This window comes from Chenopodium quinoa, unplaced genomic scaffold, assembly GCF_001683475.1.
Source record: "Chenopodium quinoa cultivar QQ74 unplaced genomic scaffold, ASM168347v1, whole genome shotgun sequence".
NCBI lineage: Eukaryota > Viridiplantae > Streptophyta > Magnoliopsida > Caryophyllales > Amaranthaceae > Chenopodium > Chenopodium quinoa.
The window spans coordinates 302,040-314,479 of NW_018744830.1; the positions used below are offsets into that span (position 1 = coordinate 302,040).

Genomic DNA, 12,440 nt, shown 5'->3' on the forward strand with positions numbered 1-12,440 from the left:
TTTTTAATGGTCCCAACCGGTCATGTAACCTGTTACGTGGCGGCATGTAATTGGTTAAATTTTTTTTAAAAAAGTTAATTTATTTAAAGAAAAAATTAATTAAAAATCAGCCCAAGCCACCACCCTTCCCAGCCGGAAACTACCATCTCCTTCCCACCTTCCACCACAGCCCCACCCCCTTCATATAAAACCACCGCAACCCCACTCCCCCTTCACCTGAAAACACCCCTTCTACTCCCAAATCCGACCACCCCACCCCTTTTCCCTCTGAAATTCGAGCAATCCGAGTGGCCTGGGTTGCAGCGGGGACGATTTGTGGCGACTGCTTGCAATTTTTTCCGGAGGTGGGTAGTAGCGTGATAGGGGAGAGGGTTGCGCTAGTGTAAGGGGAGGGAATTTCGAACAGTGCCGGTGTGAGGGGAGAGGGTTTTGGTCGGTGTCGGTGTTTATGGTGAGGGTTTCAATGGTGGGGTTTTGGGGGTGTTTGGTTTCGAGGTGGGGTTGTGGCTGGTTTCAGGTGGGTTGTGGCCGTTTTCGTGTGGGGTTGTGGCCGGTTTCAGGTGGGTTGTGGCCGAAAAGGCAGGGTGGCTGGTAAGGGAGAGTGGCCGGGAAGAAGGCGGTGCCATGGTGGCCGAATGGAGGAAGGGAGCTGGGGACAACGGTGGGGCGGAGAGGTGGTCGGGGCTAGGGCTGGTGGCTCAGTGGCTGGGCAATTTTTTTAATTTTTTTTTTTAAACCAAATTGGATTTTAATTTTAATTATTTTTAGAAAAGTTAGTTTTAAACTAGTTAATTAAAATTAATTAGTAATACTATTTTCTTAAAAATAAATTAAAATTAAAAGATATTTTTTGACCAATTATGTTGTGACACATGTACTTTAAACCAAAAAATAAAATAAAAATTACCTACTCAACCGGTTACATGTAAAATGGGACCATTGAAAAAGAATTGGGCGTAAAGTTCGGATTATTAAAAAATAATCCAAAGGTGGGATTATTAAAAACGAATGACTCAAAGGTGGGATTATTCCCATGAATTTTTCCTTGGAAAAATATATTTAAGAAAAGACGCCCTTGTTTTACCAAGAAACGCTCACATTTAAATATAAATGGACAAACATACCCTCGCGTGTATTTCATGTTCTAACTCAATCTAACATTTTCTCCTCCCAACACCGACCGAGGGCAAGGTCATTGGACACATTGTCGGAATTTAAGTCGTTTTTTTTTTGGAGTGGAAGCCAAACTCCTAATTTTTTCAAAACTCTAGGGAGAAACGCCTAGAATTTTCAAAAGTCCCTAGGAGATTAGAAAATTCTATGTAATACCCCAAATTTTTGATTATATATAATCAACGATTTTTCTAGTAGAAAGTTTAAATTAATAATTATTTTCAATTTATAGAAAAAAAAAATTTAATAATTATTATTTTTATTTCCATTTTCGTATTTATTATAAAAAAAAAAAAAAAAAAAAAAAAAAAAAAAAAAAAAAACTGGTTTCCTATTTCGCAGAAACTGATTTTGAAAACAAAAAATTTTTAAAGCTTATCTTTTCAGAACTAGCAACAAACTCAATTTGAAATTGGGTCTTATCTTCTGAATATTCTAGAGCAATTAAACCTAAGATTTCTAAGTTATATATACTCTAAATCCCAATTGATCTGCCGTATACAAACACTCTCAAATAATACCCATCTCTTTCAACCTTTCACAAGTGTCATTCCCGACCGATCTTTCAACAGTAAGCCATGGTTCTTCTTCACCTTCATCTTTCTTGAAATAGTTGTCAGCCAACCCTCTACGAATTTCGTCTTCGTTCAGTAACCTTGATCTATATTTTCATATGGTTTTCTTTCCGATTCATAGAATATAATTTCAAAAAAAAATAGAAACAAAATTAAAAAGGGTTTTGTTGTTTTCTTTCGTAATTATAAGACAAATTCATAGTCTTATAGTGGATGAGTAGTATCAATGGTGTAAAAGACGAGAAGCTATTTTATAAGTGACAAAGAGTTTGCAGAAAAAAAAAATTTAACACCATTGAAATTATTTAGAGGAAGAAGGCTGTTGGATTTCGACTTTCAGTCGTGGAAATGTGGGATAGATAATAGACCCCTTATCTAACATCCAATACTTCTTTTTCTTATCACTGTTGACTTACAAAATATCTTTTTATTTCCTCCAATATTTTTTTCATTATGAAGATAGTATGCTACGAGTAGTCCTAACCCACATACTACTACTTTCTCGGTATTAAAAATACGAGTAGGACTGAATTAGTTTATTTTATCTGTTTGTTGTAGACGGAAGCTACAAGGTGAACGTTTTGGAGGTCATTTACCTTAAGTTTTAAGCGCGATTCAAGGTAATTTTCAATGTCCATCATCTTTAGAATCCCGTTACGAAATTGTTTTAAATTATTGTGTGCCAACTATGTGCTTACTTAATGATATGTGATGGATGTGTTACCGTATGATATTCTGGAATTATATTATATACTAGTTTTCTATGATTGTGTACTAATATAATATTTTCGAAAATTTGATTATTTGGTATAGTATGAGTTTTTATATAATTATAATCTTGGGAATTGGATGATTGATTATATGTGATTGATGGTCTTCAAGACCTATTGAGAAACGAGCTGTAACCAGTATGTCTTGTAAAATGACTATATTTTAATAGTGAAATTAAATTATTGCTACTTGGGATTAAATTGATTTTGTGCAATACTCGTGTGCAATGTGATCGGACAATTTAATCTATTAAGATGTACATTAAATTAAGAAGGGAAATGAAACCCGAAAGGGTGAAGAACAGGTTACCCACTAGTAGTTATGGTTGCTACTAGTTGGTTTAAATTAACGTATATTGTTGTTTAGTCTTCCTCCTAATCAATGGGTATTAGTGAGGGGTGTGCACACTAGGGACATTCTGTTTAATTTATGGCCATTTGGGGTTACGCGCGACCCTCTCTAAAGTAGGTGGTGACAGGGACTAGTCTCGGCTTACTGGCGTTCTCTTTCCCTTTCTTAACTAAAGTAATAAATTTTATGTGACAATTTGATTTTTGACTTATTATTATAATGTCGATAAAATTGTGTTGTGTACAATATTTTTCAAACTAAAATTATTATTTTACGGGATTGAGTTGGAATTACTTAGTTTATCTGATTTTGGGGAGTTTTCTCTCTTTTCTTGTTTCTGATTTATTTTGCAGGTTGGTAAAAGGGTACTCGGTTACGTGTGAGGAGACGTTAGAGTAATCACGTAGCTAAGACAATTAGTTTATTTCGGAACTCATTTATTTTCCTTTTTAAATTAATGTTCTTAAAGTGTTTTACAGCTTGGATGTAACGACTATTTTATTTTATTCTTGTCGCCACTTAGATCACTTAGTTATAAAATGGTATTTTGTTTTTGCTTTGCACTTGTTTTCTATGGAAAATAAGTGTAGCAGTAACACTCTCAAGGTTCGATGGTCGGTTTTGAAAGAAAAGGGTTATTCTTATCGTTTTACAAAGACCCGGATTTTGGGGGTGTTACATTCTAGGCGTTTCACCCCCTAGAATTTTCCAGTTTTTTTGCATTTTTTGTTTTTATTATAACTTTTAATCTCAAAATCTGATTAATACATTAATATATCGTTGGAAAGCTCTGAAAGTCTACTTTCCAACCAATTTGAATCAAGTCAATATCATTTCTAGATCTTAAGATATGGTGAAATAGTGGAAGGGTGTTGGTTTTGGACCAAGTTTAGTATTTTAGCCATATCTTAAGATCTAGAAATGATATTGACCTGATTCTAATTGAGTTAAAAAATAGACTTTCAGAGCTTTCCAACGATATATTATTTGTTCTAATCCGAGTTCAGGATCAAAAGTTATGATAAAAACAAAATACGCAAAAAAAAACTGGAAAATTCTAGGCGTTTCATCCCTAGAGTTTTGAAAAAATTAGACGTTTGGCCTACACCCCTAAAAAATTCGACTTAAACTCCGGCGATATGTCCGATAATCCTGCCCTCGGTCGGTGGTGGTTTGTTGGGAGGAGAGAATGTACGATTGAGTTAGAGGCCAGTGAAGAAAAAATATATATGGAATACCATGCGAGGGTATGTTTGTCCATTTATGTTTAAATGCGGGCGTAATCTGGTAAAATAAGGGCGTCGTTTAACAATCCCCAATCTATATTAATATTTCATCACATATACCAGTATATATATATAAAAGCTCATTTTTAATATATATATATGGCCCCTGGAATAAAAACTAGTTTTTCAATAAAAACGAAGAGAGTATAGTCAAACAATAAAAATTTTCCAATTAATTTCACTTGTTAGTTACATAGTACTTTATTTACCAATAATGATAGACTCAACTACTCAAGTGGTTAATCCCAAATCCCAATCTCCTAAAAAAAAGTGGTTAATCCCATTACCATCCTTAACCCCCCCCCCCCCCACCAAAAAAAATCTCACGCCATTCAAGAATAAACCCCCATATTTCCAACCTTCCTCTTAATCAATACATATCCCATTAGAAGATCTAGGGTTTGTCGAAAACCTTAAAATTCTTTTACAATGGAGAAGAGGAAGAACATTACTCATCCTACGTCAACTGCCGTTGGAATTGGAATCAAATATCCTTTTAAGACTTCCAATCAAAGACCTTATTCGTTGTCAATGATATCATCAACAACCTCAATTTCATCAGATTACACATTCGCTATCTTCTCGAGAATAACAAGACAAATACAAGTAACTCCATCATCCGATCATCTTGTTTATACTCCTTGGATTACCATTCCCCTCTGTTAAATCAACTTGTTGTTTCTTGTTACGGATTGCTGTGTTTTGGAAGGTTAGATTTTGAACCTCGAACACATAGAATGTTTTTTTTTGCTTTATAACCCGGTAATAGACACTTTTGTTAACATCTTACCGCCATTGTTTCCGAGGAATGAGGGTAGCCGTATGGTTGGGTTTGGATATGATAGCATGAGACATGATTATAAAATCTTATGTATAGTTTATAGCTATTGTATTCCGAATCAGGCTGAATCATATGTTTACAGTTTGAAGAGTAATTCCTGGAAATTCATCAAAACAAATACAGAGAAATGTTTTACAGAAAAAATCGTGTATGATTTACTCTAATAATGCCTTGTATTGGATAGCTTACGCTAATAGTCGTCCAAGTATAATTAGTTTCGACCTTGGAAGGGAGGAATATCAAGGGGTACCACACCCTGATCGCAGCTTTCGTGGTAGTTGGAATGTTGCTCATTTAAGGGGTTCCTTGCATTTGGTAAAATATAGCTCTCTCAATGTATGGGTTAGGAAGGAGTATCGTGTTAAACAAATCTGGGATAAACTAATTCGCATCCAATCACTTCGCCAATATGTTCAAGATGAATTTGAAAGCCAAGACTACGACTGGGATGTTGAATTTAGAAGACAATCTCAAGTCGGTTCATATTTTCCGCGGTTGCCTCTTGCTTATTCAGATGATGGAAAACAAATCCTTCTGGGTCTAGGTGAAAATGTTGCGGCTTTGATTCAATGTGATCTGCATAGTAAAAATTTTAAGCGGTTCGAAATCTATGGGTTGCCTGATGATTGGTAAGATGGATATGTAGCGATGCCATGGATTGGTTCCCTTGTCGCCCCTTCAATCTTTTAATTCTACTGGTCTACTGAATTACTAGCTTAGGTTTTTTCCTATGTATCTTTGTCTACAAACTTTGGTTATTGAATCTTGTTTCTAGATTTTATTGTGGTTTTACAGCCAAATGGCACTTTTACCATAGTTTTGCATTTGGCACCATGCACCAAGGTATGTCAGTAACAATGAAATGGTTGAGTTTGTTTATGATTGCATTATTAGTCACGATTTTAAAATCTTATGTTCAGTTTCGATACCGTGATTACCTAGAAAGTCAGCCAACCTCTTCTTGAAGTATCTTTTATTCAAAACGTTCATCTATAGTTTTTACTTATACTGCATTGCATTAAATAGTTTGTAAGTCAATTGATGTACAATCAAGAATCGATAATTAGTTTTAAAACTTGGAACGGAAAAGTATCATGAGGTTCCACACCCCGTACCCTGGAGTGATGGAGTGTTTGTTACTTTGTTGATGTTGCGAGTGGATGTTACCTAGTTAATCGAAGGTGTTGCTTGCTTTTGGTAAAAGATATGCAAACTCTTTCCAAATGGTGTGAAACAAATATGGGCTAGTTTGATTCACATTCCTCTTGAGCTGATTACTAGTTAAAACTGAAAAAAAGTTGGAACTTATCTTGTGTATTTTGCTGGCAAGTTTATTGGCAAGTTTATTGGCAAATAATCCTATCTGATTACTAGTTAAGATTACATTTTTAGGTTAATATGTCTTAAGTTTGCAAGAAAATTGAATAAGTTGGTGCACGTGTGATTTGCATTCGATCGTATGAACCCTGTCTTCCTTGATGCTCTTAGGTAGACTCTGTACAACCTTTCTTCTGATTGTTAGATTAATTTGGGTTAAAAATTTTACCATGTAGTATTGAGCAACTTTTTCCATGGCAAGATATCTAATGCATATGATTTGCAGCACATGGCTTGGTTTAGAATTAAATCAGGAAATATGTTTTTACAGAATCTGCAGCAGGCAGAGTAGTATCCATACATTCCTCGTGCTATTGGTAGTTGTTTTATGCTTGTATCTCATATATGAGTAGTAATTGTATAAATTTGTACTTCGTTTTTTTATAGCATTTATATTTAATTGATGCAGTTCTACAGGAAATCACTATTCTGTTAAGTTTCTAAAGGAGAGATGTGCAGCAAAGGATAAGGTAAATGGGCAAGTTATTTATAAAATTTGAAATAACTTATTACAGATAACAGGAAGGCTTAGGATTTATATCATTCTAATTAATTTGTCCATTTACCCCTTCAATTTTTTCATTAAATTACATGCTAATGTGGTGAGTTGCAAGTAATTAAATAAGACAGAGGAAGCTGTTGTGATTTAGCTGTGAACTGGTTTGCAACTATTACCAGTTCATTTCAAGTGTGGAAGACCTTGTTTGAGAACTTGCATTTGACAACTTTCAATAGGAATTTGACTAGAAGCTGCAATGCAGACAAAGACTTAGCTTCAAAACTTATGTGATGCACTATGCTGGACTTATTGGTGGCGAATCTACACTTTATATCTAGTAGATTCAAAAAATCAATATTCAAATTATTTTGGTACTCGAAAATGGAAATCATATGACATTGGGGTGGGGAATGGCCGGTTAGTATTTTCCGTGGACGGGAAAAGGGCGTGAAGGGGCTATGTTGTTTTCCGGCAGGGGGAAGGGGAGCGGTGGTTGTGTTTTCCGAGGTGGGAAGGAGGAAGGGCTGGTGGTGGTTACATGTTAACAATGATCACATTGTTATTGTGAAGTTCTTAATTTTTTTTTTTTTTTTTTCTACTTTGATAATTGTTGTCAATCAGGAAAGGTTTCGAAAAATAATAAAAAAAATTGTTTTATTCTACAGTATTAAACTTTCAAAGATCTCATCTTCTGTCATTAAAGTCTAAATATGAACGTGCATAATAGTTTCAGTACTTGTATATGACGTTATGACACCAATAGGTCTAAATATGAACGTGCATAATAGTTTCAGTACTTGTATATGATGTTATGACACCAATAGCAAGAAGGGTTGGGTGGACTAACCGTGATTTAACAAACTCATCAAATACTTATATTATCCTTAATAGCTCATTATGTGAGACATTCAGGGATTGTCTTGTGCGATCCTAGTTGTAAATATTTAGTATGATAGGTTGTATTTCCTCCCCTAATTTGTAAAGCTCTTATGGCTCATTAGCAAGCGCGCACACACAAATAAAAATAAAAACCATTATTGTTAGAAGACTAGCTTAAATCTGGGATCTTAATAAGCTCCTTCTGAAAAAATAAATAAATAAATCTCACTAGTATATACTTTATATGTAACATCTTTTTATATACTCCGTATTATTTTCTTCGTTTCTAAAAATTGGATTTAGTTTCTGTATATTTTTTAATGTAGGAAAGCTTGGAACATGTGAGCAAAGGAGGAAGGTGGATAATTAAGAGGCATGTGTCATATAGACAGGTAATTGTATGTAAGAAAAAAAATGGATAATTTAAGAGGGAGTGAGAAAAGTTGTTGTAATATGGTGTTTGGGGGATATTACACAGTTATACATAAAAGTCATCCGAAAATTTGAAAACATCCCAATACGAAAAGTGAGATGAACTTCAAAATTTGATAGAGTATCTTGTACAATCCAATTAAAAAATTTAAAATTATGTATTGAGATAAAAAAAAAAAAAAAAAAAAAAAAAAAAAAAAAAAAAAAACGTATTTGATCCTGACCCTTCTAATTTAAAGTTTTTGGTTTCGTCATATATTGATGTCGTTTGCATTAAGACATTTAAATTTAATCGGGTCTAATTTACAAGAAAATTTTAATAATATTGTTAAAAGACTAACTCATCTAAACGCTGAAGCGGATGGTTGGCTTGGAATCTAAGATTGATTATATTCTATTATATGAGAGCTCGTTAATTTGATATTATTAAAAGGATAACTCAATCAAAAAATTAATTTGAAGATCAAAACTCCATAATTGTTGGTTTATATCTATTAGAGACAGATGATATTATTTATTTATTTATTTTTCTAAAGTAAAGCACACAGGAAAAATTAGGACCGTCTTCTCACAAGACCATGACCTAATTTATTAAGGAGTAAAAGATAAGAGAACTTGTTGTCCATAAAAGAGTCGATATCTTGATGAGTCGGAGTAGAGTAACCAAGAGAAGCAATATAGTCTGCAGCCCGATTTCCTTCTCTAAAAATATGTTGAGACTTAAAACCCCAGAAAGATTCCAAAATTGTCTTGATATCTGACATTAGGAGGTGAAGTTTCCAAGGACAACTAAAATAACCTTGTAAAATATTAATGAGTAATGACAGTTAGATTATCCCCTTCAATGAAAATATAAGAGATGTTATGGTCTTTGGTCAAAAGAAGACCATTACGAAGAGCAATAGCTTCGGCAAGGATGATATTATTGTTTGTTATTACTATGTGCTATTATTGTTTCTATATGTCTTAATTAAATTTAAATTTGTTTTCATTTGAAAAATGAAAGGTAGACAAAATAATAATTAGATGCACGAACTTAAAATGGACCATATAGAAGATGCCTAATTGCCAATTGGCGTATCCAATACAAATTTCACTACTTAAGGTATTTGAGGATAAAACCTCACCACCACCACCATATATCATTATCATTTATCAATATCAATTCGTTAATGGGTTGTTAAACGTCACTCTCATTTTACTAGGCACCACTTGCATTTTTTGCTTGAATTTCGTATTTACCCCTCGTAAATAAATACTCACGACACTCACAACACACATTTATGAAATCACATTTTACTCTCATACTTCTCTCTCATATTATCTCTCTAAAATTTATTTTAAAAAAAAGAAAATCTGAAGGAAAAAAAAAAAAAAGGTAAAAATATCCACAACCCACCACCGATAGCCACCAATCTAAGGAGGCGAGCAGAAATCCGGCGATGGCAGGCCGGTGGTGAATCCGGGTGACGTACGGTGGTCGAGGCGGCGTCACCGGAGGCAACCAGGTATGGCTTTAAATCGAAAAAAAATCGCAACCAAGGTAGGATTCGCCTGGAAATTCCGGAAGAACCAAGGTAGATCCGAAATTTGTAGGCGGATCTACACATCTACCTGAAATTTCCGGATATCCTAGGAGAATCCGCCTGAAATTTCCGGATCCTCCTTGGTTCATCCGGATATTTTAGGCGAATCTACCCATCCGCCTAAAAATTCCGGATGTCCGAGGTGGATCCGTCTGAAATTTCCGGATCCTCCTTGGTTCATCCGGAAATCTTAGGCGGAAGTCCTATTTTTTTTTTCGTGTTTAATTTTTTTTAATATGATTATTACTGAATGCGTTAGTAATATTATTTTTATTAGTAATATTAATATTATTAATATTATTATTATTATTGTTGTTGTTGTTGTTTTGTATTATTGTTATTAGTATGTTGCGAAATATGTGGTTTATAATTATTATTATTATTGTTATTAATATTGTTATATTGTTATTGTAATTATTGCAATTATTGTAATAATAATTATTATTATTATTATTATAATTATTATTATTATCGTCCTTATTATTAATAATGTTGTTGGTGATGGTGTTGTTTTGATTTTTTTTTTTAATATTAATATTTGTTGTTCAACTTTAATCAAATAGTTATATTTGTAATTATTACTGATATTTGATTTTGTACTTATTTAATGTAAATTGAGGGTTCGGGTGCTCTCATGCAATATCACGACGTTTGAATGAGTCTGTTAGGAGGGAGTCATGTCGTTCAGTAATTACGGGGGCACCGTTTCGTCATGAGCAGCAATATGGGTCTCCTAGTAGTTGGTCGGGAGAGCATTAGTCATAAGGGAGCCGCCCCATTTACTCGTCGGATGGACTACCTACATCTGACGATGAGGACGAAGAGCGGGCAAGTCATGATGATCGAGACGAAGAGTCGAACCCTTAGGATTATCATACGGTATATAGGGGTCAGCATGGGAGATTTGTTAGTAGTCAAGCGAGTCAACCTACTATCAGCTCAACAGAGACATGGTTAGTGCAGCAGCCGATGCCAGGTGGTCCTGAGGATGGGACTGTTATCCCTAGTTTTGGTGGTCACGCAGCGTCATATATATGGGGCGGGAAGGAGCGAAATGTTTTGCGCTGTTTGAGTAGGTCACAATTGTGTTCAGAATTGGTTAATTGGCGAGGTCGTCTTGCACAGGAGCACCTCGAATTGATTGATGGCAGTGGTCTGTCTCACTTACCCGGGATTATGTTTAAGCATCTCGACTGGCCGTTGATTTCTGCTTTAGTTGAGAGATAGCAGCCAGATACGAACACATTTCATATGCCATGTGGGGAGATTGCGATCATGTTGCATGATGTGTACCATATTCTTGGGCTTCGTGTTGATGGTTCCATGGTTTCCACTACTCCTAGCACGGACACCATACGGGACGTGTGCTCGGTTACCATGGATATGACTGCGGAAGAGTTGAATGAGAAGTGCGGTACTGAAACCATTTGGCAAGGTAGTGGGGTGCTGACTGAGAGGATTTTTAGTACGACTTTGGAGGCCCAGAGGCCCTTTAGTGGCCATTATATTGCATACATGTGGTTATTACTAGGAGGATCACTGTTTTTAGACAAGAGTGGTAACCGCACTCATCATTCCTTCCTCCACAAGCTTGTTGTTGAAGGTGTTCTGATTAATGAGTACTCTTGGGGTTCAGCTACTCTAGCCTACCTGTATCACCAATTGGGTACGACATCACGAAAAGATGTTGATTCGATCGCTGGTTGTCTCACGCTTCTGCAAGTGTTGATTTACGAGTGCTTTCGGCCTCAGCAGGGTACCTTGACGAGGGAGCTTAATATCCCTTGTGCGTCTGCTTGGGATGTTGGATCGGGATGCCCTAACAAGAGCATGGAGCGCCTCTTAGCTTTTCGTGCTAGACTGGATGAGCTGATTGACTGTGAGGTTAACTGGCTCCCGTACGGAGTTGATCCTGCACGACACGTGCCACCCACTTTATTTACTGGCTGCATCCAGTATCGTAGCATCATTGAGCCGTACATGCCTGATCGAGTAGTTCGACAACTTGGATTCGTGCAGGACATTCCAAGGAGCATTATCAGTCCTGAGAAGGCCAAGAGACCGACCAACTTGAAGATGTATCGGGTAGAATTTTCATTCGAGATGACATCTGTGATGTGGACTAGGTTTGTCCCTGGTTCGTCTTTCAGTGTAGTTTTAGGTACCCACACCAGACTTAGTCGTCGAGCTCCTACGGTTGCTCCTGGTTACAAGCAAGGGCTGTATATATTTTCTCACCCTCGTGTATTTCCTGGGGGTTCATCAGCTGGGAGTAGCAGTCTACCTGAGAGGACTAGCACAGATTAAATTAGTAGTTGTGTTTTATTATACTATTAATCCGACTTCCAGTAATTGTAATTTCTATAATATGTTGTTTTCTTATTTACAGTGTATGAGTCGGTCCATGGAGATTCACCAAAGAGCACTGGATGAGTATCCCAACATGTCACGTGAATTAAGGGCAATGACTGAGCAGCTGATAGTTGATTGGAAGGCGATGATGGGGTTGTAGATTACTCTTTATTCGTATTAGTGGTTGCTGTTTAGGGTAAAAATTACCCTTGACACGTGTCACCCTCTTATAGCACCATGGGCATCCAACCAATGGATGCCACGTGGCATTGTACCCCCAATGAGGGAGCAGATCCTCATCTGCTATAAATAGAGGAA

At 35.9% G+C, this 12,440-nt stretch overlaps 1 protein-coding gene across 1 annotated transcript; it reads left to right on the forward strand.

The window, feature by feature from the left end:
* The first annotated feature begins 11,045 nt into the window (after positions 1–11,045).
* Positions 11,046–12,077, forward strand: LOC110704281 (protein MAIN-LIKE 1-like). Its single transcript, XM_021882072.1, has one exon. It carries the CDS (start codon positions 11,046–11,048, stop codon positions 12,075–12,077), a length of 1,032 nt encoding a protein of 343 aa, XP_021737764.1.
* The last annotated feature ends 363 nt before the right edge of the window (positions 12,078–12,440 follow it).

Coding starts and splice junctions, on each gene's coding strand:
- LOC110704281 (XM_021882072.1), top strand. CDS start 11,046: ATGTTGCATGATGTGTACCATATTCTTGGGCTTCGTGTTGATGGTTCC.